This window comes from Mobula birostris, chromosome 3 (assembly GCF_030028105.1).
Source record: "Mobula birostris isolate sMobBir1 chromosome 3, sMobBir1.hap1, whole genome shotgun sequence".
NCBI classification, from domain to species: Eukaryota; Metazoa; Chordata; class Chondrichthyes; order Myliobatiformes; family Myliobatidae; genus Mobula; species Mobula birostris.
In genome coordinates this window covers 227,437,275-227,456,874 of record NC_092372.1, presented here as the reverse complement: position 1 = coordinate 227,456,874, position 19,600 = coordinate 227,437,275, and the positions used below count along the sequence as shown (strand labels likewise).

At 49.1% G+C, this 19,600-nt stretch overlaps 2 protein-coding genes across 2 annotated transcripts in view; one reads left to right on the top strand and one right to left on the bottom strand.

Moving 5' to 3' along the window:
• The window catches only part of LOC140195740 (maestro heat-like repeat-containing protein family member 1), a 154,153-nt gene extending 137,931 nt beyond the window's left edge, over positions 1–16,222 (bottom strand). The window contains exons 1-2 of the mRNA XM_072254445.1: positions 16,140–16,222; positions 14,844–15,055 (exon numbers count right to left, since the gene is read on the bottom strand). Of these exons, the coding sequence (XP_072110546.1) occupies positions 14,844–14,865 (22 nt within the window). The 5' untranslated portion in view covers positions 14,866–15,055; positions 16,140–16,222. The remainder of the gene's footprint in view (positions 1–14,843; positions 15,056–16,139) is intronic.
• The window catches only part of LOC140195739 (testis-specific serine/threonine-protein kinase 5-like), a 67,091-nt gene continuing 63,683 nt past the window's right edge, over positions 16,193–19,600 (top strand). Inside the window, exons 1-2 of the mRNA XM_072254444.1 lie at positions 16,193–16,313; positions 16,619–16,746. Of these exons, the coding sequence (XP_072110545.1) occupies positions 16,193–16,313; positions 16,619–16,746 (249 nt within the window). The remainder of the gene's footprint in view (positions 16,314–16,618; positions 16,747–19,600) is intronic.

Below are 19,600 nucleotides of genomic sequence, written 5' to 3'. Positions count from 1 at the left end.
CACCCAGCACCTACGCCAGAAAAAGCCGGATTTCCCAGTGGCCACCCATTTTAATTCTACTTCCCATTTCCATTCGGATATGTCTATCCACGGCCTCCTCTACTGCTGCGATGAGGCCACTCTCAGGTTGGAGGAGCAACACCTTATATTCCGTCTGGGTAGCCTCCAACCTGATGGCATGAACATTGATTTCTCGAACTTCCAGTAACGTCCCCCCGACCTTCACCATTCCCCATCCCCTTTTCCCTCTCTCACATTGTCTCCTTTCCTGCCTATCACCTCCCCCTGGTGCTCCTCCCCCCTTTTCTTTTTTTCCATGGCCTTCTCCAGCCCCGTATCTTTCACCAATCAACTTCCCAGATCTTTACTTCACCCTTCCCCTCCTCCAGGGTTCACCTATCACCTTGTGTTTCTCTCCCCCCCCCCCACTTTCTTACTCTGACACCTCAGCTTTTTTTTCCCTCCAGTCCTGATGAAGGGTTTCAGCCCGAAACAGCGACTGTTTACTCTTCTCCATAGATGCTGCCTGGCCTGCTGAGTTCCTCCAGCGTTGTGTGTGTATTGTTGCCAGGGGTTCCTAACCATTTTTTAACACCATTAACTGAGGGAACTGTGGACCCCACATTGGGAATCCCCTACTCAACACGATACTCCTGATGAGATGTTGCTAAAGCCACACATAATTACAAGACAACGCCTTTTTATGCCTGTTCTAATCAGTTTTTGCCTTGTTAAGCTTTTCCAGGCAGAGGGTGGTAGTGTATGGAACAAGCTGATCGAGGCAGTACATATAACGTAGAACCTAACAGGCCCTTTGGCCCACAATAACCTACTCCAGGATCAGTCGAATCCTTCCCTTCTGCATAACCCTCCATTTTCCTCTCACCCATTTCCCGATCCAAGGGTCTCTGAAATGTTTCTGTCTGCCTCTGCCACCACCGTGTTCCATGCACCCACCGCTCGGTGTAACAATGTTTTAAACAACATTTTGGCAGGTCCACGCATAGGAAAGGTTTAGAGTGACATCGGCCAAACGTGGGTAAGTGGGACTATCTTCAATGGGAATCTCAGTTGGCATGGAGCAGATGGGTCAAAAGTATGACTCCAAGACAGTTGGATAGGAAAGGTTTCCAGGTTCAAAGTATGCACATGTTACCACACACTACCCTGAGATTCTTTGCTTTTTAAAAAAAGAGACCAACACCCAATGCACAGAGACAGAAAAAAAACACACAGCTCATACAACCAATAAAAGCAAGCAACAGCATTCAGAACAAAATGGAGCCCACATACGTGAAGCCTGGAGTAGGCCCGTAGCCCCAGTTCATCACACAGCAGGGCAAATTGCCACGAAGCCAGGAGCAGTCTCACAAACACAGCCCTTCAGCCCATTATGTTGCAGCAAACCTATTATATTTGTAATGAAATAGCTAACTAATCCCTCCTGCCTACACAATGTCCCTATCCTTCCATTTCCCTCACATCCATGTGCCTATCTAAACATCTCTTAAAGTCCCTAATGTCTCTGCCTCTACTACCACGCCAGGCACCCACCACTGTGTAAAAACAACTTGCCCCTCACATCTCCTTTGAAATTACCCCCTCCACTATCATGTCGAGTTCACAGTGCTAGCCAGGCGTCAGAGAACATTTTGGGAGTGCAGTGTTATGTGTTTCACTGGAACGGGGCTGCACGAGGACATACCCGACCAAAACGTTTCCATGGAGGGCTTCCAGACCGTTTGGGCTGACCGGAAGTGCACTGAGAGCGGTAAGTGTAAAGGAGTTGGGTGCTTACTGTTCTGGTTAACAACAGATGGTACAATCCGGGTCATATTACGATCGAGGAATGTGTTTGTAGACCGGATATTGAACTTTTTGCTGTTGGACTTCGGCCATATTCCACCGAGATACAACACTGGGCGGCGCAAGAGGTCGTTCCTGCCTGTGGCCATCGAACGTGCAGCTCCTCCCATGCAGGGTCAGACACCCTGAGCCAATAGGCTGGTCCTGGACTTATTTTCCATCTGGCATAGTTTGCATTTTGTTGTTTGATTGTTTGTGGTTTTTGTATTGCTATATTTATGCTCTATTCTTTGTTGGTGCGGCTGTAATGAAACCCAATTTCCCTCGGGATTAATAAAGTATGTCTATCTATCTTAACTGCATGCTCTCTGGTATTTGACATCTCAACTCTGGGAGAAGGATACAGTCTGTCCACTCTATCAGAACTCTCTCTTCAGCCTCTGCCGCTCAGCCACCCATTCATCTGCACTATCGTCCTGTTCCTGCCCTGACTAGCACGCGGCACCAGAAGTAACCTAGAAATTACTACCTGCCCTTCAGCCTCATGCCTAACCTCTACTCTCTGTGCAGGACCTCTTACCCCTTTCTGCACATTAAACTTTTAATGACTTGTGTCCTAGGAAACCAAGGTGCCTTTGGCCTTTGAATATTAAAACTTCTCAAACTCTCACTATGTTAAAAATAAGTTGCAGTTACTTCCACAATTCCTCCCCAACTTCCCTCCGCTTAGCCTGAGCAAGATGCTGGTTACAGATTAACCTATAGCTCTAAATATAGACACGCAGAGGCATTCATTAAGCAGACACCATGGGCACCACAGGAGCGTAGTGTAAACACAAAATACTCTGCAGATGCTGGGGTCAAAGCAACACACTCAACACGCTGGAGGAACTCAGCAGGTCGGGCAGCATGCGTGGAAAAGATCAGTCAATGTATCGGGCCAGAACCCTTCGTCAGGGCTGTAGAGGGAAGGGGCAGAGGCCCTATAAAGAAAGTGGGAGGAGGGTGGGAAGGAGAAGGCTGGTAGGTTCCAGATGAAAAACCAGTAAGGGGAAAGATAAAGGGGTGGGGGAGGGGAGGCAGGGAGGTGATAGGCAGGAAAGGTGAAGAAGGAATAGGGGAAAACACAATGGGTAGTAGAAGGAGGTGGAACCATGAGGGAGGTGATAGGCAGCTGGGGGAGGGGGCAGAGTGAAATAGGGATAGAGGAAGGGAGGGGGAGGGAATTACCGGAAGTTGGAGAATTCTATGTTCATACCAAGGGGCTGGAGACTACCTAGACGGTATATGAGGTGTTGCTCCTCCAACCTGAGTTTAGCCTCATCATGGCAGTAGAGGAGGCCATGTATGGATATATCTGAATGGGAGTGGGAAGCAGAGTTGAAGTGGGTGACTACTGGGAGATCCTGTCTGTTGTGGCGGACAGAGTGGAGGTGCTCGACGAAGCGGTCCCCCAATCTGCGTCGGGTTTCACCGATGTAGAGGAGGCCGCACTGGGAGCACCGGATGCAATAGATGACCCCAACAGACCCATAAGTGAAGTGTTGCCTCACCTGGAAGGACTGTTTGGGGCCCTGAATGGTGGCAAGAGAGGAGGTGCAGGGACAGGTGTAGCACTTGCACTTACAGGGATAAGTGCCAGGTGAGAGATCAGTGGGGAGGGACGTGTGAATCAGGGAGTCGTGGAGGGACCGATCCCTGCGGAAAGCGGGGAGGGGTGGAGAGGGAATGATGTGCTTAGTGGTGGGGCCCTGGTGAAGGTGGCGGAAGTTGCGGAGGATAATGTGCTGGATCCGGAGGCTGGTGGGGTGGTAGGTGAGGACAAGGGGAACTCTGTCTCTGTTGTGGTGGCGGGAGGATGGGGTGAGGGCCGAAGTGTGGGACATGGAGGAGATGCGGGTGCGGGCATCATTGATGATGGTAGAAGGGAAACCACGATCCTTAAAGAAAGAGGACATTTGAGATGTCCTGGAACGGAAAATCTCATCCTGGGAACAGATGCGGCGGAGATGGAGGAACTGGGAATAGGGAATGGCATTTTTGCATGTGGCATGGTGGGAAGAGGTATAGTCGAGGTAGTTATGAGAGTCGGTGGGCTTGTAGAAGATGTCAGTGGACCGTCTGTCTCCAGAGATGGAGACCAAGACATCGAGAAAGGGAGAGAAGTGTCCGAGATGGACCAAGTGAATTTGAGGGCTGGGTGGAAGTTAGAAGCAAAGTCGATGAAATTGAAGAGTTCAGCATGGGTGCAGGAAGCAGCACCAAGTAGCACAGAGGTTGGTACAACATTATTACAGCTCGGGGCATCAGAGTTCAATTCTGTCATGTCTGTAAGGAGACTCTGTACATCCCAAACACAAGAGATTCTGCAGATGCTGGAAATCCAGCACAACACATACAAAATGATGCAGGAACACAGCGGTCAGGCAGCGTCTATGCAAATGAACAGTCCCTCGTCAGGACTGGAACGGAAGGGGGATAATAGAAAGGGGGGAGGAGGAAGGAGCCCAGCTGAAAGCTGATGGGTGAAGCCAGGTAGGTGGGAGAACAGGGAATCTGATAGGACAGCAGAGTGCAACAGGAGAAAGGGGAGGAGGAGGGACACCAGTGGGAGGTGATAGTCAAGTGAGAAGAGTGGAGGGCGAGGGAATAGACGGGGGAGGGCGAGGGAATAGAAGGGGGGAGGGAATAGAAGGGGGGAGGGAATAGAAGGGGGGAGGGAATAGAAGGGGGGAGGGCGAGGGAATAGAAGGGGGGAGGGCGAGGGAATAGAAGGGGGGAGGGCGAGGGAATAGAAGGGGGGAGGGCGAGGGAATAGAAGGGGGGAGGGCGAGGGAATAGAAGGGGGAGGGCGAGGGAATAGAAGGGGAGGGCGAGGGAATAGAAGGGGTAGGGTGAGGGAATAGAAGGGGGAGGGGAGGGAATAGAAGGGGGAGGGGAGGGAATAGAAGGGGGGAGGGGAGGGAATAGAAGGGGGGAGGGGAGGGAATAGAAGGGGGGAGGGAATAGAAGGGGGGAGTAAAGAGGGGAGAGGGAGGGATTTTTTTTAACTGGAAGGAGGAACCGATATTCTTGTCATCAGGTTGGAGGCTGCCCAGACAGAATATAAGGTGTTGCTCCTCTGACTAACATGTCAGATCAGGAATGGTAAGTAAAATATTTGGCCACTGGGAAGTTCTACTGTGGAGGTGCTCAGTGAAATAGTTCCCCAACTTACAATGGGTAGTAGAAGGAGGCGGAACCATGAGGGAGGTGATAGGCAGCTGGGGGGAGGAGGCAGAGTGAAATAGGGCTGCCTATCACCTCCCTCTTGGTTCCGCCTCCTTCTACTACCCATTGTGTTTTCCCCTATTCCTTCTTCACCTTTCCTGCCTATCCCCTCCTTGCTTCCCTCTCCCACCTCTTTATCTTTCCCCTGACTGGTTTCTCACCTGGAACCTACCAGCCTTCTCCTTCCCACCCTCCCCCCACCTTCTTTATAGGGCCTCTGCCCCTTCCCCCTACAGTCCTGACGATGGGTTCCGGCCCGAAACGTCGACTGATCGTTTCCACGGATGCTGCCCGGACTGCTGAGTTCCTCCAGTGTACTGTAAGTGTTACTTTGACCCCAGCATCTGCAGAGTATTTTGTGTTTAGACTTAATTTGGAGTTTGTGGCGATTTGATATGCCACCAGAAACTCTGGTAGATTTCTACAGGTGTACTGTGAAGAGTATTCTGTTCGCATCACCACCTGGTTTCCAGGCACCAGCGCACAGGATCAGAAAAAGCTGCAGAAAGTTGGAAATACAACCAGCTCCACGATGGCTGCTAGCCTCCTCAGCATCAAGGACATTGTCAAACGGTGGTGCCTCAAGACGGCATCCATCATAAATGACTCTCTCACCGTCTGGGACATCCCCTCTTCTCATTACTGCCATCAGGGAGGAGGTACAGGAGCCTCAAGACACACACTCAATGTTTCAGGAACAGCTTCTTCCCCACCACCATCAGATTTCTGAATGGACAGTGAACACTACCTCACTATCCTTCACATTCACTGCTCACTACTTTTGTTAGTAACAATTCTGCCCTTGATCAAGAGTTTTCCCCATTTCCTTCAGCTAGGCAGACAGGTAAACTCCAGCCCTGGTGTAGCTGGAGTTCGAAGGCGGTTATATTGTTCAACAACACATTACTGTCCGTCAGGAGCTGAGTAAACAGACAGGACTGATCAGCATTCTCACCAGAGATAAAATATAGCAGGAGTAGGCCATTCAGCCCATCGAGTCTGCTCCACCATTCAATCATGGGCTGATCCACTTCATCCAGTCATCTCAAATATTGATTAAAACTCCTTTGAGGAGTAACAAGGCACTTCTGACTACTGACGAATAAATATACAGGCGATTATATAATGGCCAGCCTGACATGGAAGGCTAATTGCTGATCAGTGCAGGTATAAGTAATCAATAACACCTGTAAGCAATGAGATCCACTAGGTGGAAATAAACCAGCAAACCAAATTACCATGGGGAGTGGACATAACAATAATCTATGGTAATATTTTCATCTTGCCATGTCAAAACACACTTCACAACATATTTCAGTAGATGTGGAGAGGATGTTTCCTATGGTGGGGGAGTCTAGAACCAGAGGGGACAGCCTCAGAATAGAGACGTCCCTTTAGAACGGAGATGAGGAGGAATTTCTTTAGTCAGAGGGAGGTGAATCTGTGGAATTCATTGCCACAGATGGCTGTGGAGGCCAAATCATTGGGTGTACTGAAAGCAGAGGGTGATAGGTTCTTGATTTAGTCAGGGTGTCAAAGGTTACAGGGAGAAGGTAGGAGAATGGTGTTGAGGGGGATAATAAATCAGCCATGATGGAATGACAGAGCAGACTTGATGGCCTAATTGTGCTGTTCTACTCTCACCGCTCTGCCAACAAGCAACTCAGAGTCTGAACTGAGTGCAACACTTCAAACCTCAGGAACCTAGCCATGGTAGTGTAGTGGTTAGTCGAATGCTTCACAACACCGACTGTAAGCTTGGGTTCAATTCCCACCTCTAAGTTTCTGTGTTCTTCCTGTGACCGTGTGGACTTCCTCCAGATGCCCCATGTACCTACAGGTTAGTGAGTTGTGGGCATGCTGGCGTAGGGTTCTCAGTAATACTAGGTGGACTGTTAACTGTTAATTGCTTATTACAAAATGGCTTCTCTGAAGTGCTATAATAAAATGGCTTCTCGTACTGTTAACTGCTGAGCAAGGGGTTCTCTGTAACAGCATGTTTGGGTTATAATTAGTGATAATGGAAATTGTATTCATTTGCTAGCCAATGGAAGTCATGTTCTGTTATCTTGTATATGTGTGCTGAGTTGAGGAGCGTGGGCTTTTTCGGGAGGCGAGCAGAGAGGACGGACGTGTGAGGAACGGACAGCGGTCCCAGGGCGGCAGATACCGGACCTCGGGGGTTTGGAGGGTGGCCGGAGTCTCGGAAGGACGTTGTGGATGGAATCGGAGGCGTGAGCTCCAACGTATTAAAATATTATGTGCACAAGACTGATAAGTTACTTCTGTAGTGCCTCTTCTTTTAGTTGTTGCTACTAACCCATCACTAAAAATTTGCTATAAAGTATAATTCTTTACCCACACTTGGTATATTGTATGATATTTGTGTCATGGCTGATCACTGGGTGCTCACACCGTATCTGCACCAAAGCATCTGCACTGTTTGGCGGGGTCGATGGCATGGGAGTCAGGCAGCCCCCAGCACACCCTCGGACTGACGTGAACAATACATTTTGCTGTTTATCTCGATGTATGGTACCATGCAGAATTCAGAAGCACCCTAGATTTTTATAGTTTCAGATGGTATAGCCTCCGCAGAGCCCTGATCTCAACATCTTCGAGGCTGTCGGGGATTACCTAGAGAGACAGAAGCAAGCGAGACAGCCAAAGACTGCAGAAGAACTGTAGCAAGTTCTGCAAGATGCTTTGAACACCTGCCAGCCCATTTTTGTACAAAACTGCACAACAGTGTACCCAAGAGAAATGATGCAGTTTTAAAGGTCACACCAAACATGGATTTAATTTAATTTTTGTTAATGTTTACTGCTCTTTATAGTAATTTTTGATATTTAGAAACTTTCCATTTATTTTGGAAAGCATCTTTGCTTTACAGAATTTTTTTTCACATATGCTAAGACTTTTGCATGTGACAGTTCTCAGCAATGTGTGAAAATGGCGGGCATCTTACCCAGCATCCTCAGCTGATCTGAAAGCACCCCAGCTCTCACAGCGGAGTGAATGTCAAGTGTGCGTGCAACTGGAGGCAACTCCCCAGGTGGGGTACAGTGTGGTTACACCTGCCGCCCCTCAGCTGCCGTAAGGTAGGGCACCTGGATGAGTGGTGTTACAAAAACAACCTCTCACTCAGGCCCTCCATTGGTCGGAGTCGATCAGGGAACTTGCATCCGAGCTGCCAACACAATACACAAGCCTGGGCAGTACGATACGGAGAGCAAGCTGGAGCCCGTGCAGCTGGCTCCCCCTCTCCACGCAGCTAATGAATCCACAGGAATGGCAGAGTTTGGGACCACTGGCATCTCAGGAGTTGCCAGTCAACAACATAGGACTGCCTGAGGGACCCCAGCTCCAGATTTTTCTGTTAGTGTTTACTCCCAAAGCCTTCACCATGAGGAGGCATCACCGCAAGGCAGCAGAGTTTTCCTTCTCCCAGATGAGCTGCCAACCACGGCTGACGAGCCCCGTCTGCCCAAAGCGACTGGTTTTAAGGTGCCAGTGACCCACCTTTGCCCCTCCTCCTGCCAGTAGAGACAGTTCCACTGGGCTTAGTAGCTGGGCCAGACGTGAAGGCCAAGAGTTAGACACGGTTGTCAGAGGCTATTTGAGGTGCATGCCATTGCGAGCATTTAACTGGTAGTGGGGGCTTTTCCCCACTGCCCCCCCAGGCTAAAACAACATTAAGGAACCAGCCTCTCACTCACTGTCAGTAAAAATAAGTAATTGTTTATTGACTCCAGGAAGGGGAAGGAGGGTGACCATGTGCTGGTCTACATTGGAGGAAGGCAGTAGTTCTAAATTCCTGGGCGTTAACATGAAAGATAGCCTGCACCCAGCAAATCACAAGCCCAGACGACAAAGCAGCAGAATCAGGCCATTTGGTCCATCCAGTCTGTTCCACCATTCCATCATGGCTGATTTATTATCCCTCTCAACCCCATTTTCCTGCCTTCACCTCGTAAACTTTGATGCCTTTACTAATCAAGAACTTATCAGCCTCCTCTCTAAATACATCCAATGACTTGACCTCCCCAGCTGACTGCGGCAATGAATTCCATAGATTCTCCACCAGCTGGCTAAAGAAACTCCTCCTCATCTGTTATAAATGGACACCCCTGTACACTGCTGAAAGTATCTGGACTGGTTGCAACGCGGTCTTGTATGGCAATTTGAATGTGCAGGAACGTCAGAGTCTGCAGAGTAGTGGACAGGGCCCAAAACTTCACGGGCACGATCCCCCACCACCCCACCCCATCAGGAGCATCGACAGGAGGCAACACCCATCACCAACGACCCCCACCACTTCACAGTTCCCACACCACCACGTTCAGGATCAGCCACTTCCCTTCAACCAGTGGGTTCTTGAAAAAAAAACAACCGTCAGAACCCGGATCGCACACAAAATGCTGAAGGAACTCAGCAGGTCAGGCAGCATCTACGGAAAAGAGTACAGTCCATGTTTCGGGCTGAGACCCTTCGGCAAGTCCAGCATCTGCAGATTTTCTCTTGTGATCTGACAACCTGAATCACTGCCATTTAGCAACTCGAGAACCATTTTGCACTGAAATAAAATCTTTTATTGTTCTAATGGTATTCCTTCTCATAAAAAATGTGTATAATTTGTTACTGATTTCCTTGAGAATGCTGCTTATACCACGTGTCTGTGTTTGTGATGCTGCAAGTTAGGTTTTCTTTTCACCCACAACCACGTGGACTTGCGTAGATGACAATGAACTCGAGTTCAACCCAGGATCAGTCCTGAACTCCAGAGCTGTCTATGTGGAGTCTGCACATCTTCCCCATGACCACGTGGACTTGTTCGGTCCTGAATTCCAGAGCTGTCTGTATGGAATCTGCACATCCATGAATTGCTGAGTTAACTGACCCCTGGTGTTTAGGAGAGTTGTTGGCACTGAGATAGAGAACGACCTACATGCAAAGAGTCACGTGGAATGCACCAGGAGCTAGCATAGACAGTGGGCCGAAGGATCAATTGGAACATAGAACAGTACAGCACAGTACAGGCCCTTCAGCCCACAATGTTGTGCCAGCCCTTTTAACCTCCTGTAAGATCAATCTAACCCTTCCCTCCCACCTACCCCTCCATTTTCCTATCACCCTTGAACCTACCCAAGAGTCTCCCTAATGTCTCTAATGCATCTGCGTCTACCACCCCCGATAGCACATTCCACCCACGCACGCACCACTCTCTGTGTCAAAAAACATCCTCACCTATGCTTACCTCCAATCATCTTAAAATTATGCCCTCTGCTATTAGCCATTTCTGCCCTGGGGGAAAAAGTCTTTGACTGTCCACTCGATCTATGTCTCTTATCATCTTCTGTACCTCTATCAAATCACCTCTCATCCCCCTCCTAGCTCTTTGTGGGAGTACACCCAGAGTGAGTACAGGCTCAGTGGGCCGAAAGGTCTTCATCCGCATGGTAGAGGAGGCAATGGTCAGTTCAACGGGGACTGCAGACCTGATACCAGCCATCAACGACATGTATCAGGAGTTGGAAAGGGGCCAGTAACATCATGAAGGATCCCACCCTCTCTGCTCACGGACTGTCTGTCCCACTCCCATCAGGGAGGAGACTACGTGGCATCCACGCCAGGACCTCCAGACTCAAAAACTGTTACTTTCCCCAAGCAGTAAGGCTGATCAACTCCTCCACCCATAAACCCACCCATCCACATCCCCAGCCACTAACCCACCCCTCCACACCCCCACCACAAACCCACCCCTCCACACCCCCACCACAAACCCACCCCTCCACACCCCCCAACCACCACTACTTTATCATTTCCTGATAGTCACCTTATGTACAGACACTCCTGTGCCCAGTGTCACTTTATGGACAGACAATCAATCTGTGTATATAAGCTCTCTTGTGTATCTATATTTAAAGTGGTTCATTATTACTGTTTCTTTATCTTAGTGTTTTTTTCATGCTACATTGGATCCAGAGTAACAATTATTCCATTCCCTTTTACACTTGCGTACTAGAAATGACATTCGACAATCTCGAATCTTGGTGTGTGCTGAAGGTTCAGGCAAATGAAAGTTCCCAGCCTCGTGACAACCCACTCAAAACAAAGTCAACAGTCACACACCCAACGAAGCAAGCAGACACAATCCAGTCTGCCAACACTAATCACTCAATCCAACCAGGACGCACATTCCACTGTTAATGAATCTGACACACATGCACAAAATCTAACACCGTCCTGACGAAGGATGGCAGAACCTGAAACATTGACTGTTTATTCTCCTGCATAGGCACTGCCTGACCTGCTGAGTTCCTCCAGCATCTTGTGTGTGCTGATCTAATTTCCAGTATCTGTGCTCATGTCCGACACTGGGCCAGGGCAACACGTTTAATGAATTTACATCTTCAGATCATAAGACACAGGAGCAGAATTCGATGTCTGCTCTGCCATTCCATCATGGCTGATTTATTTTCCCTCTCAACCCCAATCTCCTCAAAACCTTATTTGCCCTTTGTAACTAAGCACCTGTCAACCTCCATCTAAATATGACTTGGCCTCCACAGCCGTCTGCTACAAGGGGAGGGGTCGAGAAAAACAACCACAGAGTTCACTCCAGCCTGTTGAGCTTTAGGACCCAGCCGCGTGCCCCGTCAGGGACGGTCGCTCTCTGTGGGTTCACCCATCTCACTGAAATCTCAGTCGTCGGGGGCTGTGGGAATTCGTGAAGGCGCCTTCATGTTTTGACAGTCAAAGCAGCTTCGAAGGCATTGAACTCATCTGGGAGTTGTCCAGCACGTTGCTGGGTTTCACTTTGCTGGAGGCGATGGCATTCAAGCTCCACCTCAGCGGCCGAGCATCCTTCAGTGATTCGAGTTTGGACCAGGACTGCCACTTCGCACGTGAAGTGATTCTCAGGGTTGTATATGGTGACATGCACGAACCCTGGTAACAAATTTCCTCTGTACTTTGGGGGAAGCACCACAGGTGAAAATGACACTTGGCATGCTGTAAACACAAGAGATTCTGCAGATGCTGGACATCCCAGAGCAACGCACACAAAACGCTGGAGGAACTCAGCAGGTCAGGCAGCATATATGCAGAGGAATAAACAGTTGACGTTTCAGACGTCACCAGGACAGACCCAGCATGCTGGCCATTATCAGTAGTGGCGCTGAGTACAGCAATTGTGAAGTTATGTGGCAGCTGTATAAGGCTCGACTTACAAGCTCTGAAGATGAGGCAGCATCTATGCAAAAGAGTGAAGAGTCAACGTTTCAGGACTGGAAAGGAAGGGGGAAAGGCACCAGGACAAAAGGTGGGGCTGGGGGAGGAGGATAGTTAGGGGGTGGGTGAAGCCAGGTGAGTTGGACGAGGTCAAGGGCTGGAGAAGGAGGAATCTGATAGGAGAGGAGAGTGGACCATGGGAGAAAGGGGAGGAGGAGGGGACCCCAGGCCAGTGAGAAGTAAAAGGTCAGAGTGGGGAATAGGGGGTGGGGGGGTGGGATTCCATTCACCAGAGGGGGAAATCGATATTCATGCCACCAGGTTGGAGGGTACCTTAATGGAATACAAGGTGTTGCTCCTCCACCCTGAGGGTGGCCTCAGCTTGGCACGAGAGAAGAGCTTTATTTGTCCCAAGTACGACACTGAAACTTACAGAGATATGAGTTTCTTAACGCCAAATACATCAGCAAGGATTGTCCTGGGGGTTGGGGGAGGACACACTTCCAGCACCCACGAGCACGTCCACGGCTCAGTAACCCTGACCCGCACGTCCACGGCTCGGTAACCCCGACCCGCGCGCCCACGGCTCGGTAACCCTGACCCGCCCCACCGTGTAGTTTTGGGCACCCCGTTATCGTTGTGATGTTATTCAACTAGAACGAGAGCCAGAATGGATGTTGACTGGGTTACAAGGAGAGGTTGGGCAGACTCGAACTTTCTTCTCCGGAACGTGGGAGATTGAAAGGTGACCTGATCGAGGGATAGAAGATCAAGAGGGTACAGACAGGGTGAAAGCACACGGGCAAGAGATTTAAAAAGGACATCAGGGCGGTGGCTTCTTCATATGGTGCGCATTTGAAATGAGCTGCCAGAAATAGCGGTTCAGGCGGGCGCATTACAAATGTTTAAAAGCCTTCTCGCTGGACCAAGGAGAGTCTGCAGATGCTGGAAATGCAGAGCGCCGCAGAGGGGAAGGAGTACAAAATGGAGTAGAAGCTGGCAGGTGATAGGTGAAACCACGCAAGGGGGAAGGTTCAATGATAGGAGAGGATGAGAGGGCAATGGGAAAAGCTCGCTGGGTGGGTGAGTCAGTTAATTGGTCACATTTGTGCGTCCTCCCCATAAGTGTGTGGGTTTCCGCCGGGTGCTCTGGTTTCCTCCCAGAGTCCAAAGGCGTACCAGTTCAAAGATTAACTGGTCATTGTAAATTGTCCTGCGATTAGGCTAGGGTTAAATCGGTGGGTTGGTGGGTGGCACAGCTCATTGGGACAGAAAGGCTGACCGCACTGTATCTCTAAATAAACAAATATAAATAAACAGAGTCAGCATGGAGGAATGGGCCGAAGGGCCTGTTTTCCTGTTTGTGTGACTTTGTAACACTAACATGGAGGAAATGCATCACAAACAGGCTTTAAATTGCCATTATGGTTGGCACTTTCATCATGGGCCAAATGTCCTGTCCTTTGTTCGTATACTGACACTCAGAATAATCAGTGATTACACTGGAAAACCGATCGAATGCTGAAAGGCACTGTTAGGGTGGACGTGGAGAGGGCGCTTCCTGTGGTGGGGGGAGTCAAAGACCAGACAGAACAGCCTGAGAATAGGGGAATGTCCGGTTAGAACGGAGAGGGACGATTGTGTGGAATTCGTTGCCACAGGTGGCCGTGGGGGAGAATTCTCTGGGTACATTTAAGGCAGAGGTTGATGGGTTCTTGATGAGTCAGGGCATGGAAGGTTACGGGGAGAATGGGATTGAGAGGGTAAATACATCAGCCATGATGGAATGGTGGGGCAGAAACGACGGATCAAAAGGCCTGATTCTGTTATCAAGTTCGATTATCATTCTGCCGTATACATGTACAGAACATATACAGCCTTCGTGCAAGGACCAAGGTGCAAAACACAGCACATATATCCCATACAGAATGCACAGTAATATTAACAGATAACCCTGCCGTGGACAGTCCCGAACACGGCAGTGAAAGGAAAAGAGCTGGCCGTGGGGCTAGCACCAGCTGAAGCTTCAAAGACCTCACCGCGAGGACCGGGAGGATACTCAAAGAGGATGGGTGACACCTGGAGACAAGGTGAAAGAGCGGCCCAGAACCAACGTTCCTTCAAATTGCACAGACCAACCATTGCTCGGAGAAGGAATTATTAGACAGTCTGAAGACTACTTTAGAGAGGCACAAAATAAATTTCCTTTGCTGTGCGGCAACGAAAGATATGTGCATGGCAGCCATTCAGTTACCACGCACCTGTGCAGTTGAGAGGGCAAAATACCCAGGGCAGAGGACTCTGGCCAGCTACTGTCAGCGGCTGAACACGAAGAACAATACCACCAGATAATAAAATGTATTCTGCACACTGTGTGAACAAGCTGACATACGACACATAGCTCAATATGCAACACTGTAATGATACTGGCCCTGACAGAAGAAACATCCACTACATTGAAGCAGGGTCTCATACTACAGGAAGATGCTGATTCCACCGGGAGTACACACGGTGACACTGTCACACTAACTCACTTTCTGTGTAGTTGTTACTCATTGTTACCACATCGCCGACACGAGCTGCTGACTTCTGCTCCCTGTCGTCATTGGCTGCTCACCACAGTCCAATCCTCTCTCCAGGCTGCGCCAACTCTCTTCCCCACAGTTAGACGGAGTTGTGACGTTCAGACAGATGTCAGGGCCGGGCATCCATGTGGGCACACGTGGACATTTCTCGCCACCTGCGTCTGCAAAGCAAAAGGCATTTGAAATTATTCACAATTTAATACAATCAGTTTCATTGGATTCTGCCCGCGTACTGCACCCATTGAACACTGCACTCCCCAAAGACATCAGACCAGAATGAGGTCATTCGGCCCATCGAGTCTGCTCCACCATTCCATCATGGCTGACTAATTATCCCTCGCAACCCCTTTCTCCTGCCTTCTCCCCGTGACCTTTGATGCCTTGACTATTCAAGAACCTGTCAACCTCTGCCTTAAATATACCCAATGACTGGGCCTCCACAGCTGGCTATGGCAATGAATTCCACAGATTCACTACCCTCTGACAAAAGAAATTCCTCCTCATCTCTGTTATTAATGGACGTCCCTCTATTTTGAGGCTGTGGCCTCTTATCCTCCACTTACCTACTATAAGAAACGTCTCTCCATGTCTAACTGGGCCTTCCGATACACAATAAGCTTCAATGATATTTACCCTCCCCCCCATTCTTCTAAACTCCAGCGAGTACAGGCTCAGAGCCTTCAAACCCCCTCATCTCCATGAAACCCCTCTGGACCCTCCAACGTAAGCACAACCTTTCCTAGATAACTGCTCACCGAGACTCCAAGACCAATGCCTTATAGAGCCACAGCATCTCATCTTTGTTTTTTTATATTATATTCTAGTCCTCTCGAAATGAATGCCTTCCTGACCACCGACTCAACCTGCAAACTAACTTTTGTGGAATCCTGCACAAGGACTCCCAAGTCCCTTTACACCTCAGATTTTTTTGAATTTTCTCCCTGTTTAGAAAATAGTTTGTGCCTTCTCAGGTTCCACGCCTCTGCATCCTCAAGGCTCAGATTATACCTTCACCTGTCATTGGTGCAGTCTGTGGGTCACCAGCACCTACCTTTGTACTTGCCCCATGCCGTTTGTGTCTGTCTGTCAACCCCTACCCTGTTTGTCGTATGCACCGGGCTGCTCCCCCTTTGGGTCTGTTTCTCCCCCCATCATCCCTCTCCCCACAGCCATTCTCCTCCAGAACCCTCCCATTCTCCCCTGCCGCCCCGACTCCAACCGCACTCGAGTCCGTCCCCCACTCACCCTCACCCTCACTCTCACTGTCTAGTCACAAACGCCTCTTTGAGGGAAGTCACATGATCGCCCCGGGTCACGTGGGGATTCACGGGGAGACGGGCGCGGCACCGGCACCCGCGCATACTCCTTTCGCGCACCGTCACGGCCCCGCCATCTTTGATGCTGGCGGGCAGTGGCGTGGTCTGGCGCCACCTAGCGGGGCGGAGGGGTGACCCCCACCCCCACCCCCGAGTCACTCCGGGTCCAGGTCCGGCTCCGGAGGGTGTCTCGGTCACGCAAGCTGCCCACCCCCCCCCCCCGCCGTCACTCAGGCTGGTGAATTCTCCTTCTTCATCAGTTTGGCCCTACCCTGAATCCGATTCATTACATTACTGATTTACGTGTAAAGTTGCAATCTGCGGATGACTCCCTGTGCCTGGAATGGGGTGATCGCACGGATGAAGCAGTGGCTGCGGGGCGGGTGGAAACTTCACTGGGGAAGGGCTGACCTCTGCAAGAGGGTCGGCTTGCACCTGAACTGGACGGGAACCAATATCCTGGCTGCGAGGTTTTCTGGTCTGCTACTCGGGAGAGTTCAAACTCATTTTGCGGGGGCTGGGAACCGAAGCCCCAGGTCAGTACGGGAAGGATTGGAAGGTCGATGTCAGGGAAAGTGTTGAAAGGCAAAATCAAAATAACGGGTATGATGTGTGTATGTTAATCTAGGAGTGTTATGGGTAAAGGAGATGAACTTGGAACTACGATGTTACAGCCATTTCTGAAACTTGGTTGAGGGAGGGGCAGGAATCTGTGATTAATGTACCAGGTTTTCGAAGTTTTAGAAAAGATGGAGGAGGAGGTAAAAGAGGGTGGGGAGTTGCCCTATTAACCAGCGACAATATCACAGCTACACTCAGAGGAGGCATGATGGAGGGGTCAGACACTGAGTCCATTTGGGTAGAACTCAGGGACAGGAAGGGTGCCCTGGGATTGTACCACAGAACCACCCACCCCCCACCAATAGCCAGCGGGACATCGAGGAACAGATACCTCATCAGATTAAGGGAATACCAGGGTTGTTGTCACGGGGGATTTCAACTTCCCTAATGGGTCTATCTATCAATTGCAAAAAGGCAGAATGTATGGTGATATCCAAAAAGAAGGAGAATCCTATCTGCAGGCTGAGAATAAACGGGGAAGACATAAAACAAGTACAGAACTCTTGCTACTTAGGAATCTGGGTGACATCAGATGGCAGGTGTGACTTGGACATCAAAAGAAGAATAGGGATGGCAAAAGACACCTTTACGAGAATGAAGAGTATACTGACCAACACTAAACTAGGCATGACAACCAGCCTCAGAGCACTGAAATGTTACATTTATCCAGTTATGTTAAATAGCTCAGAATGCTGGACAATATCTAGTAACATGAGGAAACAAATTGAAGCAGCAGAGATGCGGTTTTTGAGGAGAATGCAAAGAATATCATGGATGAAATGAATATCTTTCAAGATTCAAGATTCTAAAAACTTTATTGTCACTCTAACCGTACATCAGCTCTGCAGGGCAGAATGAGACAGCGTTTCTCAGGGACAGTGCAATCATAACATAACAAACGCAACACTAAATAATAAACATAACAATAAATAGTAAAACACAACAGCCACATGTCAGTTACAGGTTATAAGTGTCCAGTGCAAGTTAAAAGTGTCCAAAGCAGAGTCAGGTGGAGCAGCTATTTAGCAGTCTGACTGCCTGTGGGAGGAAGCTGTTTAGTAGCCTTGTGGTTTTAGTTTTGATGCTCCTGTAACGTTTGCCTGATGGCAGAAGAACAAACAGTTCATGGAGAGGGTGTGAGGGGTCTTTAATGACGTACCGTGTCTTCTGGAGGCATCGACTCTGAAAGAGGTCTTGGACAGAAGGTAGGGAGACCCCAATAACCTTCTCTGCTCCCCTAACCACCCTCTGCAAGGCTTTTTTGTCGACAGCACTGCAGCTGGAGTACCAGGTTGTGATGCAAAAGGTCAGCACACTCTGAAACACGCCTCTGTAGAATGTAGTAAGATGTTAGTGGGGAGTGATGCTTGTTTAAGCTTCCTCAGGAAGTGCAATCTCTGCTGGGCCCGTTTCACAATCCCAGTGGTGTTCCTGGACCAGGTGAGATTGTCCGAGATCTGCACCCCAAGGAACTTGATGTTTTCCACTCTCTCCATTGTGGAGCCGCTGATGCTGAGGGGTGTGTGCTCAGGCTGAGACCATCTGAAATCAACGATCATCTCCTTGGTTTTGGTGACATTAAGCATCAAGTTGTTATCCCTGCACCAGCTCTCTAGGTGTTTGACCTCCTCCCTGTACATTGTTTCATCATTTTTGCTGATGAGCCCCACCACTGTGGTATCATCTGCAAATTTAATGATCATTTTCTCCTTGAATCTGGCTGCACAGTCACGTGTTATCAGTGTAAACAGCAATGGGCTAAGCACACAGCCTTGTGGGGATTCAGTGCTCAGTGTGGTGGAGTCAGAGATGTTCCTGACTGACTGTGGTCTCTCTGTCAAGAAATCCAGAATCCAGCGACACATGGCAGTGTTAAGGCCAAGCAGTGACAGTTTCTCCACTAGTCTCTGCAGGATGATGGTATTGAACGCTGAACTGAAATCAATGTACAGGATTCTGGCATCTAACGAGGATGTCATGAACAGAGCAAACACAAAAAGAGAAATAATGTATGAGATCATGAAAAGGAAACGTAACTTACTTCATTGGACATGTGATTAGGAAAGAGGAGTTAGAATGCACGGTAATTATGGGAAAGATTGAAGGGAAGAAAGCAGGAGGAAGGCAAAGACAAATGATGATGGAGACAGCAGCCAGAGAACTGGAAATGAATACTGATGAATTGATCCACTTGACCCAAAACAGGAGTGTGTGGGCCATGGCAGTCAAAGCTCAAACTGGGCATGGCACCTGATGATGACGATGATGAACATAAACTGGGACCTTCTTGGTGTAAGGACTTTAGATGGGGCTGAATTTGTTAAGTGTGTCCAGGAAGGTCTCATAAATCGGTATGTGGATGGTCCACGTATTGAGGAAGGGCCGTACTGGAGCCCAGCCAAGTGATTGACCTCTCAGTGTGTGAACAGTTGGGGAACAGTGACCACAACTCCTTAACTTTCAGGATAACTATGGATAAGGATAGGTATGGTCCTTGTGGGAGAGTTTTAAATTGGAGTAGGGCAAATTCCAGGGCATTAGACAGGAACTAAGAAGAATTATTTGGGAAAACCTTTTCTCTGACAAGTCCACATAAGACGTGTGGAGGGTATTTAACTATCAATTGCACAGAGTTCAGGATCGGTACATTCCTGCTAGAAGGAAGGATGGGGATGGAAAGACAAGAGAACCTTGGATATCCAGGGAGGTGATGAATTTAGTCAAGAAGAAAAAAGGAGCAGTATGTAAAGCTTTAGAAATTAGAATCAA